This window comes from Crinia signifera, chromosome 5, assembly GCF_055691185.1.
Source record: "Crinia signifera chromosome 5, ASM5569118v1, whole genome shotgun sequence".
In the NCBI taxonomy this organism is placed as follows: domain Eukaryota; kingdom Metazoa; phylum Chordata; class Amphibia; order Anura; family Myobatrachidae; genus Crinia; species Crinia signifera.
In genome coordinates this window covers 292,564,801-292,586,200 of record NC_139221.1, presented here as the reverse complement: position 1 = coordinate 292,586,200, position 21,400 = coordinate 292,564,801, and the positions used below count along the sequence as shown (strand labels likewise).

The 21,400-nt window shown below is 43.0% G+C and overlaps 1 protein-coding gene across 1 annotated transcript in view; it reads right to left on the bottom strand.

The window, feature by feature from the left end:
* C5H10orf67 (chromosome 5 C10orf67 homolog) overlaps window positions 1-21,400 on the bottom strand; it is a 137,599-nt gene that overhangs the window by 28,269 nt on the left and 87,930 nt on the right. The window contains exons 10-13 of the mRNA XM_083189281.1: window positions 8,809-8,943; window positions 6,730-6,815; window positions 6,416-6,481; window positions 3,530-3,617 (exon numbers count right to left, since the gene is read on the bottom strand). Coding sequence (XP_083045407.1) covers window positions 3,530-3,617; window positions 6,416-6,481; window positions 6,730-6,815; window positions 8,809-8,943 — 375 coding nt within the window. The remainder of the gene's footprint in view (window positions 1-3,529; window positions 3,618-6,415; window positions 6,482-6,729; window positions 6,816-8,808; window positions 8,944-21,400) is intronic.

The window sequence follows — 21,400 nt, the reverse complement described above, 5'->3', positions numbered from 1 at the left end:
AAAGTATTCACCCCCATTGGCATTCTATATGATCTGTTGCCTCACAACCTGGAATAAAAATGGATTGTTTGAAGGTATGTGTCATATCATTCACAGAAGATGCATTTTTTTTTTTTCAATTGTAAAGCAAACAACAAATAGGACAAAATAACAGAAAACTATTCACCCCCATAAAGTCACTACTTTGTAGAGCCACCTTTTGCGGCAATTACAGATAAGTCTCTATGAGCTTGCCACATCCTGACACTGGGATATTTGCCCATTCCTCAAGTCAAAACTGCTCCAGCTCCTTCATGTTGGATGGATTCCGCTTGTGAACAGCAATCTTCAAGTCTGACCACAGATTCTTAATTGGATTGAGATATCGGCTTTGACTTGGCCATTCCAACACATTTAAATGTTTCCCTTTAAACCATGTGAGTGTTGCTTTAGTCATTGTCCCGCTGGAAGGTGATTCTCCATCCTAGTCTCAAATCACAGGCAGACTGATACAGGTTTAGCTCAAGAATATCCCTGTATTTAGCACATCCATCTTTCCCTTGACTCGAATGAGTTTCCCAGTCCCTGCTGCTGAATAACATCCCCACAGCATGATGCTGCCACCACCATGTTTCACTGTGAGGATGGTGTTCTTGGCGAGATGGGATATGTTGGGTTTTGCCCCAGACATAGCGTTTTCCTTGGTGGCCAAAAAGTTAAATTTTAGTCTCATTTGACTAGAGCACCTTCCTCCATACATTTGGCAAACTCAAAATGTGCCTTCTTATTTTTAACATGTAGTAATGGATTTTTTCTGGCCACTCTTCCATATAACCCAGCTCTATGGAGTGTACGGTTCATTGTGGTCCCATGTGCAGATACACCAGTCAATTAGCGGCTGTATTTTCAATAAGGCCGATTAGTAAATCAGGAATCATCATTCTTTGGAATGTTGATTTCTGTCGTATTCATTCGATGGTGTAATCATTCGTATTTGTAAATACAAATACGAATGTCCCATCAATACGAATACAAAAATTCATATTTGATGAAAATACGAATACGCCCCAAAAATTCGTATTTTCATATGAATTTTTTTTTCACAAATTCATCTTAGTAAATTTCCCCCATTAGCTTGTTTGACTTCCAATTTCATCTCTATGCTGATGATACTCAAATCTACCTTCCAAACTCCTGATGTTTCTCCTGCTCTCTTCACTTGTGTCTCCAACTGTCTCTAAGCTACAATATCTCTTCTTGGATGTCCCAGCACTTTCTCAAACTTAACGTGTGTAAGACAGAGCTGATCATCTGCTCACCCTCCTGCACAATCTCACCTCCCACACCTCTATTGATGGCACTAACATTTCCTCTAACCCCAAGTGCGCTGTCTTGAAGTAATGGTTAACTCCTCCCTCTCCTTCAAATCACACATTGAGCACCTCTCACATACCTGCCATTCTCATCTCAAAAATATTTCCAAGCTCAGACCCTTTCTCACCCAGGATTCTACCAATACCCTCATCCAATCTCTGGTCATCTCCAGACTGGACTACTGTAATATCCTCCTATGTGAAAACCCTGACGATTGTCATTCTCCACTCTAATCTATCCTCAATGCTGCAGCCCAGCTCATCTTCCTCACCAAACACACTTCATCCACCTCCCCTCTACTACAAGCCCTTCACTGGCTCCCCTTCCATTCACTGAATCCAATTCAAACTTCTCACACTCAATTACAAAGCTCTTCCCAATTCCTCTCCCATTTACATCTTTGACCTCATCTCCCTTTACACTCCTGCCCGTCCTCTTTGTTCTGCTAATGCATGCAACCTCTCCTGACTATTGATTATCTCCACTCCCACCTCTAAAACTTTTCATGTGCTGCTCCTTACCTCTGGAGCTCTCTACCTCTCTTCCTCAGACTCTGCACCTCTCTACAAAACTTCAAACAGGCTCTCAAGAGCCATTTCTTCACCAAGCACAGCCAACTCTCATCCTAACCTGATGTTATTTGCTAATTTCTACCCCACCTGTGTCACCCCTGTCTGTCTGCCCCTCACCTTTAGAATGTAAGCTCTCAGCAGGGCCCTCTTCCCTAATATGCTTTTCTTTCACTTACTTAAACCATATTTGATGGTACCAAATCCTATAGTTTTCTGCCTCACTGATATTTAGTCCAGTGTCCTCTGCTGATGCAGGTGAGTTTACTGTATGTACCTTGCACTTGTCCTACTGCTTTGCTTATTCACTTATGTATTCTGTAATTGGACACTGCAGATCCTGTGTGGCACAATATAAATAAAGCATAGTAATAATAAAAGGCTGCAGAGCTAAATTATGTTTTTAATAAAAGTCCATCATTGCTCCAGTTCACCTTCCATATAGGAAAAGGTTGTGTATGAATCATAGGTCTGTGTGTCAATAAGAACAGGTTGTACTAGTGTTGTAATCCTCCACCAGTTGTAGATTGAACAGTGTGGGGGCAGTTCACATCTTCATTTTTACGGTGGTGTACTAGCCTGGCCCAACACTGCTCAGCTTCCAAGACCAGCAGAGATTGGAAATGTCCAGTGTGGTGTGACTGTACAAGCATAGTGAGTATTGCCCCACCCCATATTGTGGGGCCATTAACAACTAAGGATTACAATGACACATATGCAAGGCATGGTTTTGCCTTGTAAGTGATTGCCCCTTTAAAATAAACAGCAGCATCCACACGGCTGCCGAACTCTGAGGGCATGACATCCCACCACTGCTTTCTATCGGTTTTCCAATGTTTTAGAATAATGCATTTAGCAGCCACATGACACATTTTAAGAACCCCATATACTATTTTTATGGCCAATAATAGACTTCTATACTATTATCTTATATTAGCTGTTATTTTGGGGGGAGGAAAGGGCACATTTCCCTATATTGACCTATACATAACTTCTGTAACGCAAGCAAAAATGTTCTAACTGAATTGTGCGAGTGAGCACACGTACTGGCAATAAGTGGAATTATCGCACACTCGGTGCGTGAACTTATCGTGTTATTGCGGCTAATTAAATCCCCCGTGATCCGTGAGCCCTGATAGGCTGGCAGCCGGCACCACATTTTAAATGTCCATTAGCCCTGGCTTAAGCACTCTAGAGCCATCGTGGGAGCTGCAGGGGTTATTACTACACCTGGGCCCGCCATTCACAAGTTCCACCACTGATTACATGTCAGTGACAAGCATTAGGTAAGGGACTTGGAAGAAATAAAGTACCAGCCAATTGGCTCCGAATTGCCATAGGTTTGAAAAATGACAGGTGCGGATTGGTTGGTACTTTATCTGTATATAGACCCCTCAATGCTGAGGGATCTACAGATTTTGTCCACAATCCTCTATTAGCAATAACATCTCGGTGTCTGGAAACTAGACAAACACATCAGAATCAGAATGAAATAGAAGAAATTGTTTATGATAAAAACTAAATTCTCAACACATGGAAATGCATAAAGCTCCAACTACCCTAGGCCTCTGGCTCTCCATATAACAGACCAGACATTTGGTACGTACCATGTAACTGACAGATACTTTGTGTAGGTTCACGGCCTGGCGATGGAGGGACTGCCTTAGAAACATCTCGTCTTTAATGGCATAAAAGCTTAATTGTAAAAAAAATAATAATACATATATATAAATATTAATGTGCAACACACTAAGCACAATTCATCACTCTCCCATGCATGATGTGCATGGGGGAGTGATGGCTAGTCTGTCTGCTCCTATACCACAGAACTACTGTTGCCCCACAAGTAGCTGACTAGTTAACGTTAGCTATGATAGAAAGGTGATAGAACACCGAGGGGCAGATGTATGAAGCAGTGATAAGGGAGAAGTGAGCCAGAGGAAAAGTGGCCCATGGGATAGACACTGGATACCAGCTAATATAGCCCCTTGTTAACATCTTATACCCCTTTCACACCAGCCTGAATTCCCGGGTTGGGCAACTAGCGCTGGTGTGAAAGGTTCCTGGGCCAAAATCCGGGGACATTCAACCGCTCCAGCAACCAGCCGGGGATACAGGCTGGTGTGAAAGGTACTTACCCAGCTTCCCTGTCCTGAACGGGAACCTGCTGCTGTATCACTGTCTGTTGCTCACTCTATGTCGCTCTGGGGACACGTCAGTAGCTGTCGGGTGACCCCCCCCCGCTGCCGCTGCCCGCCTGTCACTATGGGGACACAGAGCCCCTCCCCAGCGCTGCCATAGGGAAACCCCCCCCACTTACCGCTGCCAGCACTATGTCTCCCCGCTCACACCAGAAAATGGTGGTGTGATGGGACAAGGGGGGGGGGGGGGGGGGGTATCAATGGAGAAAACTTTCTTAATACTAAAGGTGCCAGCAACACTGTGACATAAAAGGTATAATTACCCCCGGCCTCAGGCACAAGTGCTAGAAGTTCATATGGTGACATTGGAACCAAAATACTGAATTCTCTTAAGCCCTGTACACACAGGACTCAGTCACTGTGATTTCGGCTGAGCCCCGCATGTATCAAGATGTAGCTAAGCCATCAGAGAGACAGCTCAATACATCCTGCCAGCCCCGGCCGACTACACAGTGTCTTGCTGCACTGACTATTTGGCCGGGCAATAGCGACTCTGTGGGGCCGCACATCGCTATCGCCCGATGTGTACACATGGAGAGATCCAGGCAAACCTACTAAGCGATTTTGATGATGTAGTCAAAATCACTTAGACAAATCGCCCCGTGTGTGCACCCCTTAACCCAGTTACCAGACTTTTCGAGCTGTAATAAATACCTTGTTAAAACATGTACCTCTTATTAATAACTGGAAGAAATGAATTAAAATGTAATGAGTAGAAATCTTTAATGGACCTTTCTGAATAGACTTAAGGTACCGTGTAACTGCAGGACTCCAAGATGTAGAAATGAAGCTGTAGGATAAAGCCTGGGGGATTTTGCCACTTTGGCTAAACATTAACATAAACATTAGAAAACATGGTGTGTGTTTCATAGATGTGAACGTTTGAGGCTGACATGACAAAAAGCGGAATGTTTAAACAGAAAAGGAGAGTGCATTTATTTCAGAAATGGCGTCCCTGGGATAACACAGTTAAACATTGTTTAATAAAAGTAAGAGATAGTGAAAGGGAAAATATGACTCAAAGCGCAAACAGGCAAATCGGGAGCTTATGAAACAAGATAAAGGACAACAGGCATCCTCTGGCTTATCACATGTGGCCACAAATCATAAAGCTGTCTTTACTTATCTTTGTTCTCTCCTACTTGCTGATGCCATACCACAAGGATACAATTGTAGTTAACTAGCAGTCGCATCAGGCCAGCCACACTATTATAATTAGTCAATCATTTCTCAGTTAATCTTAGGTCTGGGTGATTCGCTCCTGCAATAATAACCCCACAGGCTCTGTCTTGCAGCTTAGAATAAATGGTTGGATGTGTTTCTCACTCTCTGTAGAGCGATCATATACATTACCACAATAACCAAATGTGGACGTGATTCAGTGCCCTAGAGCCCTGTTGGCCACTTTATTCAGTTCAGCCGGCATCCAGCACCGCCAACGAACTCGGAATCTATTACTTCCTGCCAATCGTTTCTCAAACTTAGACCATAAGGCTTAAAGGCCATTACCAGTCAGTGTCCAGGTTTTAAGGCTATTCTCTGTTAAGCACAGGTGACTTAGTGGGTGATTATCATTGGCTCGTTAAGCAGCAAAAACTTGCTGCTTAGCGAGCCTTCTAATGCAGCCTGCTGGGTGGGCGAATGCCCCCCCCCCCCGCCGCGGTCCGCACATCCCCACCGCCTTGCAAACGGATGTTTTGCTTAAGCATCTATTTGCAGGATACCGTACGGGGGAAAAATCATTTGATGGTCTCCTACCGTCAAATGATCTTTCACTGGCTTGTAAGTCTAAGTCAGTCTGGGCTGACTTAGACGTGCGATGTCCAGGTCTGAGAACTGGGTGACGTCAGCTGTCCACCCCTGGCAGGCAGCTTCCCGCCTGCATTTGCATAGAGACGCCCAGGGTTTTCCTGGGAGCACCAAGCGTTTTTGTGGGTACGCCCAGAAAAAGCTGGGAGTCCCCATGCAAACACCCCCTGCACGCCTCCATCACGCTCCCCACCCCCTCGCTCAAGTGCCACGGCGACTATGCAAGTCGCCAAAGGCACCCACACAGACGCCATGCACATGCGAAAATGTGCATGCGCAGGGCAGAAACATCGGTCCCCGTGGCGAACACGCCGGGGACCGAAGGAATTAGAACCAGGGCCTTAATTAGAACATCGGGTTAATGTAGCCATCTATGCTCAATCCGTACCGTACTGTACAATGGGTGTACATTAGGATTCTCCCACCATGAGCAGAGAAGCGGCAGTGACCAGGCCCTGTGCATGTCATCACATCATTACTAACCTTTGCTTTAGAATGTCAAACTTCTTTTCCCAGGTTTTATTTAGCCTCTCAAGCTCCTTCTGTAACCTAGAAGGTAGAAAGTGGCAGGTGGAACCCTGAAGCTCTGGAGACACTCTGGGTAAAATTTAATAGGATGAGAGATTCAGAAAGTGAGAGATTTGGTAAGAAATCTCCAGTTTTTTTAAAGCGGCAATCATTTACAGTGCGAAATCAAACTGGTTTTGCTGTGTAAATGATTGCTGCTTTAAAAAAAACCTGGCGATTTCTTACCATATCTCTCACTTTCTGTATATAGCAATCACATACTACTGTACCTCTCTATGGTCTTTGCATCCTCTTCTTTTACACTTAGTAGGTTCTTAATCTGTGTGAGCAGCTTTTCCTTGTCTGCATGTATACTCTGCTACAATGAGAATATATGGTTAGAATAAGGGAATTTATCCTGGCATATTTATTACAGATAAGGTAAAAGAAAATGGCCAGGCAATACCCACTACGGAGAGGAGCCTAGTTGTGGAAAATTACCATTAGTACGGACCAATAAATAGTGGGTGTGGACAGGGCAGCAATTGGGGGGGGGGGGGGGGGGGGTACGACTGTAGGGACTCTAGTCTTGGAACCAGACAGAAAGGGGGCCCAGGACTGGAGTTCATTAAGTGTAATTTGTCATAAACATAGTTCACATTTCCCTTAGAGGTTGAGTATTGCGGCCAGTGCTGCGGACACGGGAGGTCTCACCAGGCATTCCGGGTGTTTGAGAAAGGGAAGGGGGGCCCAGTCTATTTTGTCAGTCCTGGGCCCCAATTTCTGATGGCAGTCTGGGTGTGGATACTCTAAAAATTGGGTGTGGCTCACATAAAAGTGAGACTGGTTTGATGAGGACTGTGCTTAAGATATAGCAGGAATTGGGAATAAATCATGGTTGCGTATCCCAGGGATACGGATGGCTTAAGATGTTTTTTTACGCCCTAATTTCATTCATAGCCCTGTGGGCCAAACAAGTGCCAATGGTTGGCCCTAGCCTGTTTATAGGTATTTTATAAATTACATTTTGTGATGTTGGTTTAAAACTAATATCTTTTTAATTTGAATCATTTGACCACTGAAGACAATTGATTACATTTAATTGCATCACCTGTTGAGGCAGCTTGCACTTATTATGTAAATGCAAATGAAACAACTTATAAAATGCAATACCTCTATCTGCTTTGTGGGTTTGGCGATTGCCAGGTGAATATCTGGTGCCAGAATGTACAGCAGCTACCGTAAAGCATGGAGGTGGCGGTGTTATCCTGTGGGGCTGTTTCAGCGGGTTTTACAGAAAATTCTGTATCCCAGAAGGACTGGCCAGCTCAGTGTCCAGATCATAACCCCACTGAGAACCTCTGGGATGAATTGGAGGGACGGGTGCGTTCAAGGCAGGCTGTGCCTTCTTCATTATAACAGTTGGTCACTGTATTTAAGACCGAATAGCCAAATATACCACCTTCGGTTATCCAGGAACGTGTGGACAGTTAGCCAATAAAGGTGCCTGAAGTAATCACTACAGGTGGTGGACCTACACAGTACAGACAGCAATAAAATCTTGTGGATCTATTCGCTGTCAGTGTCCAATCAATTTTCACATATCTCCCCCTTAGTCCCTATTAAATAATAAGCAACAAATACAGGTTGAGTATCCCTTATGCAAAATACTCGGGACCACAAGCATTTTGGATTAGGGATTTTTCCGGATTATGGAATATTTTTTAAAAAAATTACATTTTATATACTCACCTGGTTTTCCGACGTCCACCGCATCCACGGTGGCCATCGGGTTAATCTTTAAAGGTATCCCAAGTCCCAAGGATGCATTGCATGGGTGCACTGGTGACATCATGATGTCATCAGCGCACCTGCGCAATGCATCCTTGGGACCTCTTAAGACCAACCCGATGGCTGCCGTCAATGTTGGGGGAACTGGTGAGTATGAAAAATGGTGCGGGGGGGGGGGGGGGGTGAAAACCCCCCCAGAAATATTATGATGACCTACGGTTTTCAAATATCCAGATAACGTATATTCGACCTGTATATACTAAGATTCTTTAATATATGAAAAGGTAAGACAAGATAATTAAAACCACTTTCATTCACTGTGGACAACCACTGGGTAGGCTGAATTTATGTCATTTTAAGAGGAGTCGGTGACAGTGCCTCATCAATATTGGTTGTGATTTCTGAATAATATTACTCATCAAAAGAGCCACAACAAATCAGTTTTAAGATTTCTATGCTGCGCTTTCAGTAATAATGGCTGCCCCCCACTGCAAACCCACGTTCTGTGAGCTTCTATGTAATCTCTGGCATACCTAGGGGGGGACTTGAAAGTCTTAATCCAGTAAATAACTACTCACATCTACTTGAAGTTTAGGTGACTTGGATTTTTCTTTCAGTTCCTTCAGCTGTTCTGCTTGAAGGATCAATTGTTGTTTTTGTTCCTCAATCTCTCCCATGAGTTTTTGTTCATGTTCTTGTTGGAGCTGCGCTTGCTGGGAATAATAATTACAATACACCATTTTTTTTATTCATAGTTACTATGTACATCAAAATTGTGAATGTAGGTGAAATGCATCACGCAGGATTAATGTGCATTAAAACCGCAAATGTAAAGCTACAGTGATGGGTCACTTTTCTTTAAATAACAATCATAAATATTTTCATAGGTTGTTTGTGGTAGGGTCCAAATATACTTTATTTTAGAACAGGGTTTGGCAACTTGTGGCACACCAGCTGATATGGAACTAAGGGTCCGATTCTAGTTCACTTGCAGTGAACCGAATTTGGCTCCTGCCCCAATGGTCGTGGTATGCGCATTTCTGCGCAGGCGCAAACCCCAACTGCGAACGGCCTTTGCGATTTATATGCTTAGTGATACCCTAATCCTCTATAGTCCAAGCTTTCTGGTCAGCTGCTGACATTTCACACATAAGAGAGACTCAACTATATGGCCAACTGTGCACTAATAGGAGGAGATTTAATACGATGAGAGAGAAAGTGAGAGATTTGGTAAGAAATTGACAGTTTTTTTAAAGCGGCAATCATTTACACTGCAAAACCAAGGAAAAAATAAAAGAATAATCAGGATAAGGCTTGGATTTCTAGGTAAGCAGCTGCTCAAGGAAGGGTAGTCAGTCCCCCCACCAAGAAGAAAAATATACACAATCACGCCAAAAGCAGGAGAGCAGCGCTATAGAAAATTAATGTAATAACAAGTGTTTGATCAAAAAATGTTTTTACTGATAACCACATGTAATTATATTATATAAACACAATATCACATAAGGTAATAAAATATAAAATATAAAGACACTTTCATGTCTCAGGAATTTAATTGGGAATGATGGTGTTAGCCCAAGTGGAAAAGAGTCATAAGGTAAGTGCACTTTACCAATTCTTGTAAATCAATGCCAATACAATAGGCAATAGAAACAGAGGGGATGTAATAGGAGCACCTAACCCGTTTCACTGCCAACTGCAGCTTTACCTTTGATAAGGCTGCAGTTGGCAGTGAAACGCGTTAGCTGCTCCTTTCACGTCCAGGACCCAACACTGTGGATTCCCAGCCCTCCGTGGATACTCTGGCCATCAGCTCCTATTACATCCCCCTCTTTTTCTTCAATTGGCAGACCCCGTTCCTTGGACTCCTCTGGCGTCTTATTCCTCATCCGGCCACCTGTGTGAGAGGACGCAGGTCCTTGTTTGCGGACATTCTGCCTTTCCACCTCCAGCGTTTGCCGACAAGCTCCATATAATTAGTGAGGACTATCATCGCATGGGGACTGGAGTCTATTGTATTGGCATTGATTTACAAGAATTGGTAAAGTGCACTTACCTTATGACTCTTTTCCACTTGGGCTAACACCATCATTCCTAATTAAATTCCTAAGACGTGAAAGTGTTTTTATATATTATATTTTATTTCCTTATGTGATAATTGTGTTTATATCAATTGTTTATTACATGTGGTTATCAGTAAAAAGTTTTTTTTATCAAACACTTGTTATTATATTAATTTTCCATAGCACTGCTCTCATGCTTTTGGCATGATTGTGTGTACACTGCAAAACCAGTTTGATTTTGCAGTGTAAATGATTGCCGCTTTAAAAAAAATAATGAAGATTTCTTACCAAATCTCTCACTTTCTGAATCTCTCATCCTATTAAAATTCCTCCATAGTGCGCTTTTTTAACCAGAAAAAAAAACAAGAAAAAAAATAAACAACTTTAACAATAATTTTTATTTTATTTATATAGCACTTTTCTCCAGCAGGACTAAAAGTAACTTTACAAACATAAAAAACAACATAGATTGTACACAAATTTAGAATTAAAGCAAGTACAAAAACCACACAGAAATAATTAAAACAACAAAACCTAGTCAGCACAATAAGCAGCACTGGGTTGGTGCAGACATTTGGGTAATAACTTCCATGGGTCGTCCATTCCACCCCCAAATCATTCCGGATGAGGCAGCCATCTTGGGCGCACTATGTAGGATTACCATTACCCTGGGTGGAATAGGTTATGTCTAGAAGAGATGACACAAAATGGTTGATTGCAGGAGTCTATGCAAGGAGCAGGACCCCAATATTACAGTGTATTTTTCCTCCCATCCATGGATGTACCAAGTGAGGCAGCCATGTTGGGTGGATTACGAACACTGTGGGACATACGCCATACAAGGACCCAAGGCACATATGGGAAAACTGGCATGTGAGAATTTGTATTATATTTACCATATGAATAGAGCCACATGCAGTACATCTCGCCCACAGAGGAACCTGCGTATAGGCTACGCATACAATCGAGTGGAAGTACATGTTAAAAAAAATTGGTACTGAACAGTGAACAGCAGTTTCAGCAAAACAGTATACAGGCATGACCAGTAAACTAATGGGATACCCTAGGCATGAAAAAGCATTGGATCGCTCATCCTGTCCTTGAACCACAATGGGCAAACACTACCGAGGTTACAGTGAGAGGGGTGAGAATTTGTCCACTCTTCTGAATCAATCTACAATGTATATTTATATACATTTATATAGGGGAGAGTGGTGACAGTTGATCCCCTGGGAGACATGATCCCTCATTACAATCTCGCATTAGAGGAAGTGTTATTGAATTTTGTGAGATCACAAAAAGCAACTCAACAACATTTGTACTGAATAGTGTCAGTTGTACACGTATTTTGCTGTCCTAGCAATTTGTTTGTGTCTGGCAACATAATTTGTTATCTGGAGACGAGGTGTCTCCCACCACATGCTGGTGGGAGACACCTCGGACTGCAGGCTTTTCAGCTGAAGAGCAATGAGGCTGCAAAAGAAGAAATTGCAGAGTTTTGACTGACTCTCCCGAAAGGCGAGACATGGAGAAAGACGGGAAGAGGCCAACCTGCTACTGGTCGTGAAGAAGCGGAGGAAGAATTCCATGGACAATAGCACTCGTATCGTTACCTCTGAGGTGGAGGTTGCAACAGCTGACTAGGACGTTGCCGTCAAAACAGATTATATAAATTTGGACATAGAACCAAATGATTTTGTGGTTGGTTGGGTGGCAACAAGAAAAGTCCTCCCATTACTAAGTTGTTCAGGTAGTCTCTGTTAGTGAAGAGGAGGTAAAGCTGATCTTCTTACAAAAAAGACATAATACGAACCACTTTACTCCCCCCCCCCCCCCCTAAATTTTTTTAAAAAAGTGTAGCTAAAGAAGATCTTGTTATCAAGCTGCATTCTCCTGTTCCTCATGAAGCAAAACGACGTGTAGCACAATATGTCTGTTTTCATAAACACTACACAAAAGTCCATTGTGCATGTAAAGCTTGGGTAATGAATACTAATGAAAGTTCAGTAAAAATTGCATTATTTGTTTCCATTTCAAACAGCCACAAACACATGAATGCAACATTTCTCTACGGGACCATGTCTCCTTTACAGAGGGATCACATCTCCCAACCAAGTGGGAGATTTAATCCGTTTTTTCCACCAAATAGCAAATATTGATTTTAAACAGAACTTCTGTTCACATCATACAAGACCTAACCTTTGATGTACAATTGCCATGACTTACATTAACTGTTTGGTCATCACAAGCAACGTGGGGATCAACTGTCAATTTTAAAAAAAAGACAGAGTTCGGCTGGCCCACGCCTCTGCCAAACCCAGACTTTATTATAGTTACATAGTAGTTAAGGCCGAATAAAGATGTGAGTCCATCGAGTTCAACCCATAGTGGTAAAGAGCCGTTTTCTACTGAAAATGTCAGCTTCACCAAGGTTGGCATAGCTAATGGGAAGGGTATGTATGGGTAATATTTATAAACAGGATTCTATGGACCAATGCCTTCTGTTCAAGTCTGCAGACTCATGTTAAAGACAGTGTTAAGTCCTCACATATCCCTGCACACACAGCTCTGCTCCACAGTTGGATCACATAGGTGTGACTGATTAGCTAATAAGCACTTGGGAAGGAGTTCTGTTTTTTGTGTTTGGGTCAGGGAAATGGATGCCAGTTAGTTGCCCGGTGACTAGATAAGCGACAAGTGTCTAGTCAGTGACAGGGTCACTGGAATACTTTTGCTGGTGTGAGATGCCAATGCCGTCTGTCATCCTGACAATCCTGAATTAGCAGCGCTGTACATGTGGCACACATTAGAACAATACAGGGTACACAGATCTTAAAGCAACAGTAACTAAAAAGCTAAAACAGCACACAGGTAACATTCGGGGCAGTACGGACGGTGTAATGGTTAGCACTGAGGTCATTGGTTTGATTCCCACCATGGCTCTAACTGTGCAGAGTTTGTATATTCTTCCCATAATTGAGTGGGTTTCCTCCCACAATCCAAAAATATACTGGAAGGTTAAGTGGCTCTCAACAAAATTAACCCTAGAATATCTGTGTGTGCGTGTACATGTGGTAGGGAATATAGATTGTAAGCTCCACTGGCGCTGTGGAATATGTATGCGCTATATAAAAAACTGTTAATAAATAAAATAATAAATAAATGTAGCAGTGAAAGGAGATGTGGGTACAGACGGTGGCCAAGTAAGAGAGAGCTGTAATTGAAGTACGAGAGAAGAAGGCTGTGAGAACATGACGGAAGAGGGCCCGGCTCCACCAGTCCCTGAACCAGCGAAGCGTACAATCTATAGCCGCTACAACATGTACACACACAAATGCAGACCATTGTTTTTATACTGTGGGAGGAAACCGGATCCTCAGAGGAAATCCACTCTAGAATCAGGAGAACATACCAACTCTACAAAGGGTCATGGTGGATCCTGACTACTTTGAGGCATCGATGTTAACCACTACACCAACTCTGACGGTCTATAAATCCAGGACTCTCTATGACAGTACAATCAAACCAACAACTTTCTTTATGGTTAAAACTTATCCCTTCCAAATTGCTGAGACTCAAAAGATGGCATTGCGTGTTCTCTGTTAATTTGTGTCCAAACGTGTAGCGTTTCTTCAAATCTAACAAGTAACGTGTACAGTGAAACAATTGATTTCATTCATTTATATTCATCTATATTACAGACTGCCAAGCAAATTATTAATTGTTTGCACTGGGTTCTGACACTCTTAATAAATACCCCTCAAATGGTGGCTATTTACCTTAGTGCCCAATGGAAACCATTACATTCCCCTGTTGTATTCCTCTGGCTATAATGATGTGACATCACATTCTGGCTTAATCGCGTACAATGACTTTCCTATCAAGATGAAAAATTCTGGAGGCCGAAATCTCGTTTCTATTTAGTACAAAACCATTTATACTCATGTCTCCAAATAAAATAAAATGCCGCCTTTTCTATGTCACTGGAGTATACAGCAGCTACGTATTCATTAACAAAGTACAAAAATAGCTTAAAGCAAAAATGAGCTTTTCACCCTCTACTGAATACGATCAATATGTAACATATTTGTAGGCAATAAAATGTGTATATTTAGATGGAACACCAAGAGATGCATGAAGTCCATGCGGCTCGGTGGGATAATCCTATACTCAAGGGCCAGCAGATATAAGGATTGATCTTTTTGTTATCGTCCTTCCAGCATTTCGCACTCTCACGCCTTGCTATTGTCTCTGACTTTATTTGTGCTCTTGGTGACTTCTCTGTCCATCTGCCAGCATTGAAATGGCTGCACTTTAAGAGCACTTTGCTCTGTTTTCAAGTATTCCATTTGGACGCATTTCCACTTTTCACACCCTAAGCTGATATGAAGTTGCAGATGCATAGAGGTGTAACGTGGAAACAGAAATGAAAGAATAGCATAATAAATGGATACATTTAACAATATCATATAGGGGCAATTTGGCCGATTGGCAAATGGGGACTTGCATTGGGACGGCCAGGAAGGAAGACCCAATATTAGACTAAGATGCCTGGATTATGTAAAACATTGGAACCTCTGTCTGTACCGGATGGTACTCTGAGACAATTACATTTTCATCAATCTGCAGTTGCGATGTTTGACTGCGCACAGCCCTGAGAATCACAATAGCCCAACTTTGCTCATATTCATGAGTACTCCTGTGGGCTATGACCGCGAATATAAAATGTTGGTGAGTACAAGAGGTACCTGCACTTTGTCTGTCTCCATGCTGCACCGACAGCACTGCGGACCTTGAAGATAACTGAATCCACCCCTTAAGATGAGATACCCCTTTTAAATATAGGAGCATCCTTTGCCGTGTATTTTCCATATTCCATCCAAATCCTGGGGCAACAGTTAATATAAATTATTTTATTTGTTTTACTTTTCAATTGCTGTTGTTGTTACTTGATCTTGGATACAGTCTGTTCTATTGGCATATACTGCAAGGAAAAGCATTGGGCCATTTAGCACTCTCTACTGACTCCGCCTCTTCTCCCCAACCACAAATGCAGGAAACCGCTATAGGTCAGTGTAGGGATGGCCATCAATCCAATTGCCATAGTTGACGATAGTGCAACTGGTCATCAAAGGTAGCAAACTAATGTATAACCATCAATTGTTTTACATGTCGATGGTCATCCACTTTCTATACCTGTGGGCCAATCAGAACATGAGGGCGGGGCTTCACATTTATCAGGCGGAGCAATTCTAAGAGTGCCGACCCTTTGGGGAGGGAAATAAAAAACCTATTCAGTTATGCTGTGCCATTGATGGAGGGAAACCATCAACTATTCTACATTGGCCATAAACCTTTGATGATTTTGATGGTTGATGGCCATCCCAAGTTCACTGGCATATTCCTAGTGCCAGAGCATAAACATCACTTGTTACAGGGGTAATTGATTTCTAATGAGAATAAAATTAAAATGGGGGAAAAAACACACTAACAAGTAATTACAATGAACCTAAAAAAGCCGTAAATGATGACTGTGTTACTTAGAGAAGCCGCACAAATAAGATCAGTGTAAACAGCGCACATGCTGGAAAGTGTTTCCGAAGCTAAGCCCCTCTTGACCCGCTAACTGGTCTCATGTTTATGTAAACAGATTTGTTTTGTTTAATAAGCTTCTCTTCCTTTTCTATATATAATAGATTTGTGCTAATCTACGCCACATTACTGCTTCCATTGCTACTGAATCAACAAAACCATGCTGCGCTGTAACACAAAAATGCTATTATTGCCCACACATTAAAGCCTCGGAGCTGTGTGCAAATAGGCTGAGCTAGAAAATAAATATAAACCTTTGCATAGCCTCTGAATTACATGCAGGTGTCCAGGGCTTTCTATGTGTTTGTAACAAATCCAATCAAGGCCACAATTCAAACAAAGAACAAATGTGTGTTAACATTGGGGAAAGGAGGTTCGATGGTTTAATGTAATGGTTTCTTTAGAATTATTATTTATTTTATGTATCTAACCAGGAATATTGTAAAACAAATCCATTTCAAGTGCTCTATTTAAATACACAGAAGGGCAAGAGACAGCTGAGATAGCAGTCGAAAATGAAGCTCGTTGCCTTACGCTCTAATAATAAGGAAGGTCGGAACACATAAATACACGACTCACACTTACCAAGCTGTAATAAGGAACACTGGCCACAAATAAATATCAGTTAAAAGGTCTATGAGCACTAAAATTATGTTTTCAGATTGAATTTGTCTAATAAAGAAAATTAAGACTTGTGATTGGCAGAAATTTTGCCGGCAGCTTCTATGGCAACAAAAAAAAGAATCTAGATTAGTAATCAGTTCAACTCCATTGGAAACATATATCCTATATAGTAAAAGACTACTGCTCCTCGCCTCTATAAGGGGAATTGAAGTGTTTTGTGCACCAGCAGTCACTAGGTGGTGCCCAATAGATACATTTAAGTGTAGCTCTATTTGGTCGTGCACAGCCGCCGCCAGTGACATCACTGTTGTTTGACGGGCTGGTAACTATTACGGTTATAAATACCTTGCCGGATGGAAATAATACATAAATATAATAATGTAACATATTCTGAATATGATAAAAACAGCCGAGGGAAAGCGTACACAAAAATAATCCCTGACATCTGATGCACAATTAAAAAAAATCACTATTTTTGAAACTGTACTTAGCAGTAAGCATCAAATTAAATCAATTAAATGTAACCATTAAGATGTACACAGTATGTTGAGCTATCTCTAAAGCCCGGGGTAGAGATACACAATACAATAACAGAAAGATCCTCTACCAGGAACAGTTCCATTACTGGGGGATATGGACTGCACCAGGTGACAACATCCGAAAAGGATGACGCCAAAAAGGCAGATCTGCTCTACTATTTTGGTGTCATCCTCTCATATAGGGGGTTATTTTGGTTTACTCGCTCGTTCGCACGGGGAGCGATGTTTTGCTAATGCGCATCGCATTTCTGCGCATGTGCATACGCCAGATGCAAGCAGGTACGGTGAACTGCTACTCCGCCGTCCCGTTCGCATCCACCAGTGCGGGTGGAGGGAGAGGGGCAGTGGCGAGGGGACACGCCAATGGGAATGCCCAGCGGATCATGGGCATTCCCATAAAAACGTTGGACATTTCCATGGAAATTAGGCAGTGATGCGGCTGCCCATACAGGGAACGCGCAACACTAAGGCACCGGAGAGTGACTTCATATGATTTGGTCCCCGCATCCAAGGCTGCGGATGGATGTTTTTGCTAAATATCCATTCGTAGCCATGTGGGCAACTAGGCGAGTGAGGGGCGGGGGGGGGGGGGGGTGGCTGTACGAGCGGCGTTAAAACCAGCCCTGCATGTGGACTAGAATAACCTCCATAGTTTAACTGAGCAGCAGCATCCTTACTGTCCGAGAGCATTTGGGGCTGCCCAGCAGCTCCGGAAGGATTATGCAAGCTCCCAGCATGACGAGAACAAGGTCCCTCTGAACACAAGGCCACGGACACTTTCAAGACAATGTGGCTGGGACATTTGGCTTGACAGTTACTAGTAGACACATAAAGCTCTAGAACCCAATCTGATTGAGATACAAGACTTAAGGCCCCCATACACTAGGGCGACTTGTCCTTAGGACAAGTCGCCCCCGACTTCCCCCTGAGCTTCCCCGGCTGCTCCCCGGGGGAGCTTGATTAGATTGGCATTTGATGTGCCATTTTTTACATGTGATAAATCGTCTCGATTTATCACATGTAAAAAACCCGGGGAGCAGGGGGGGGGGGGGGGCTAAGAGGTGGGAGCTGGTGGGAGCAGGGGGGCTGGGGACGCTGCGGGGGACACGTCTGTGCAGCGAGAAGGTAGAGGGAGCAGGGGGGGCTGGAGACGCTGCGGGGGACACAGGCTGCATAGAGCCGGGCAGGGGGAGCCGGCCGGGAGCTGTCAGTAATGAATAAAAAAAAAAAGCCCATACAATGAATGGGCAGCCTGTGATTGGCTGCTGAGCGCTCTCTCAGCCAATTGCTGACTGGCTGAGAGAGCGCTCAGCCAATCACAGGCCGCCCATTCATTGTATGGGCATTTTTTTTTTATTCATTACTGACAGCTCCCGGCCGGCTCCCCCTGCCCGGCTCTATGCAGCCTGTGTCCCCCCGCAGCGTCTCCAGCCCCCCCTGCTCCCTCTACCTTCTCGCCGCACAGACGCTGTCCCCCGCAGCGTCCCCAGCAGCGGGGGACACAGACGTGTCCCCCGCAGCGTCCCCAGCCCCCCCTGCTCCCTCCACCGCCGTGCCGCCCCACTAGGTCCCAAGTCGGGTGGTCGGACGTGCAGCAGGTCCGACCACCCGACGCAGATCCGATGCGCACGGGACTGCGCATCGGATCTGAGGGGACATCAAAACTAGCCGATTTTGGTCCGATTTCGGCCAGATCCGACTGATCTGGCTGAAATCTGACCAAAATCGGCTAGTGTATGGGGGCCTTAACTCATTGATAAATACACAGGACAGTCTGGCACTTATGTAATAGCCTTTCAGATGCAGCTCGAGGAATGTTTAGTAGGTGCACCATTTTGCCGCTGCGGAATTCCCTCCTCTGGGGCATGTACAAGTATATCAAGGGCCAATATAAGGAACTGTCACGCACCCTCTTTTCTACTAGAAAGGAATCTAGGACGCGAGGGCATGAGTATAGATTAGAAGAAAAAAGATTTAATTCAGCTAGTAGAAAGAATTTCTTTACGGTCAGAACAGTCAAACTCTGGAACTCTCTTCCCAGAGAGGTGGTAACGGCTGGCTCATTAAATGCGTTCAAGGCAAAGTTGGACAAACATTTACTGGAGAAAAACATCCATGGGTACAAATAAGAAATATAATTTGTCTGTAAAATACCAGAACCTACCAAATCAGCAATGGATATCTATACCAGGTTGAACTAGATGGACGCAAGTCTTTTTTCAGCCTTACCTACTATGTAACTATGTAACAATGTTGACAAGTACAAAGAACACGCCACCACAGACGCATATTGGTAGGGGGCCTCCAAAAATGATCACACAGGGTGCTAGTAGGCCTACGGCCGGCACTGAAATCTCTGACAAGATTACAGAATACAGGAAAATGATTGACCTGTAAGAAGTGACCATGCTTACTGCTGTGCCCATCTGTTCTCCATATGTACTATTATGTGAATGGAGGTATTTTTATTGATGTGATGCAAAGCACTTATAGTTCTATGGTTGCATAGACATTAGTAACTCTTTAGGTTTTCTCCATATTCTGTGTGCTGCAAGGAAATGAAATTGAATTGAATGAAGTAATGGCATGCTGCGTATCACATAAAAAAGTTGCACTTTGATTGCAAGGTGGTGGTTGCTTTATTTGTATATGCATTAGGGCGGAGTGAAAAAAATGAAATTGAGAAATTCAAAATCGGCTAGTGTGGGAAAGTTGTGAATTGACCTGAATAAGAAACGTGCAAAAGCTTTTTGATCTGAGTCAGTGGTTTATTAAAATACTTGAGCTTAGTAAAAGAGACTACGAGCTTGTCCTAGTGCAAAGTGACTGACTTTGGCGAGAGAAAAAATCCCTGATAAATGACCCATTTTCATGGTTTCAATTGTGAATATGGTGTTTTCTCCGGAACGTGTTTTTATTTATTTATTTCTGGGAGAGGATGCTCTGTAATGCCCCTTTCCCACTGCAGCTAAAAAACGGTAAATTGCCAATTTTCAGCGCAATTTACCGTTTAAGGCTGCAGTGGGAAAGTGCCAGAGTTGAAATACCGTTTAAAGCTAAATGGTATTTCAACCCGTTTTTAAAGCAGAGTCCTACACGGCTAAATAACGTTTAAGAGGCAGTGGGAATGCCTCTTAAACGTTATTTAGCCTCCAGGCAGTCCCAGTGCCTGATGAGACCTAGTAGTTCTCACTTTGTGCATGTGTAATGAGTGCACGTGCATAATAAAGAGCCGCTCATTACATATGTGCATATGTAATGAGCGGCTCATTAGTATGCACGTGCATTCATTACATATGGGCAAAGTGAGAACTATTAGTTCTCATCAGGCACAGGGACTGCCAGTAGCCTGCATGGACCCTGCATGAATCCCCGCTGCCTCCCCACTACCCTGCATCCCCGTGCAGGTAAGTACAAGGGAGGTGGGGGCACAGGGGGGTTAGGCACTCTTTACACTTGGGGTGGGGGGGGGGGAGGGATTAGGCACTCTTTACACTGGGGGGGGGGGGAGGTTAGGCACTCTACATTTTACACGGTTCACTGCAATGGGAATGGTACTTAAATGGTATTTAAAACAGTAATCTGCTGCAGTGGGAATGCTTATACCGTTTTAAATACCATTTAAGATTACCAGTACTTTAAACTGGTCTGCAGTGGGAAATCAGCATAATTGATGTGATCAGGAAAAGAAACTTGGTGAAAAAAAACAGGGTAAATCCCTTTTGTTTGCCTTTAATAGAATAGTGCACCTACAGTATGTGTCTTCTAATGTCCAATAAACTCTTTACTGAATGCTCCAGTAAGTTCAGTAACAATGCATTACACTCTGTTCTTTAGGTGCAGGATTTAAAACACTTCTGTTTATTGTCTTTACTTGTGGCAGTTTGTTTTAAACATGAATTGGTCTGAAAAACAGTTTTGCATCCCCTATGATGGGAACATGAAAGGGCTGCATTACGGCATATAGTTATGCCAAAGATAAGCCAATATATTAACAGTTAAATACGTTGAAGTGTATTATGATGTAATAAACAAATACAACTAATGTTTAGTAATATTTAAAATGATGATACATTAAACAGTTTACACTGTTACTTGTAATACTTATTGTAACAGTTACTGTTTTTCAATAACAGACTGCAACAGTTATTTCTTATTAGCAAGATCTATTCTATTCTATTAAAGGCAAACAAAAGGGATTTTCCCCTGTTTTTTTTTTCACCAAGTTTCTTTTCCTGATCACATCAATTACAGAGCATCCTCTCCCAGAAAAAAAAAAAAAACACGTTCCGGCGAAAACACCATATTCACAATTGAAACCATGAAAATGGGTCATTTGTCAGGGATTTTTT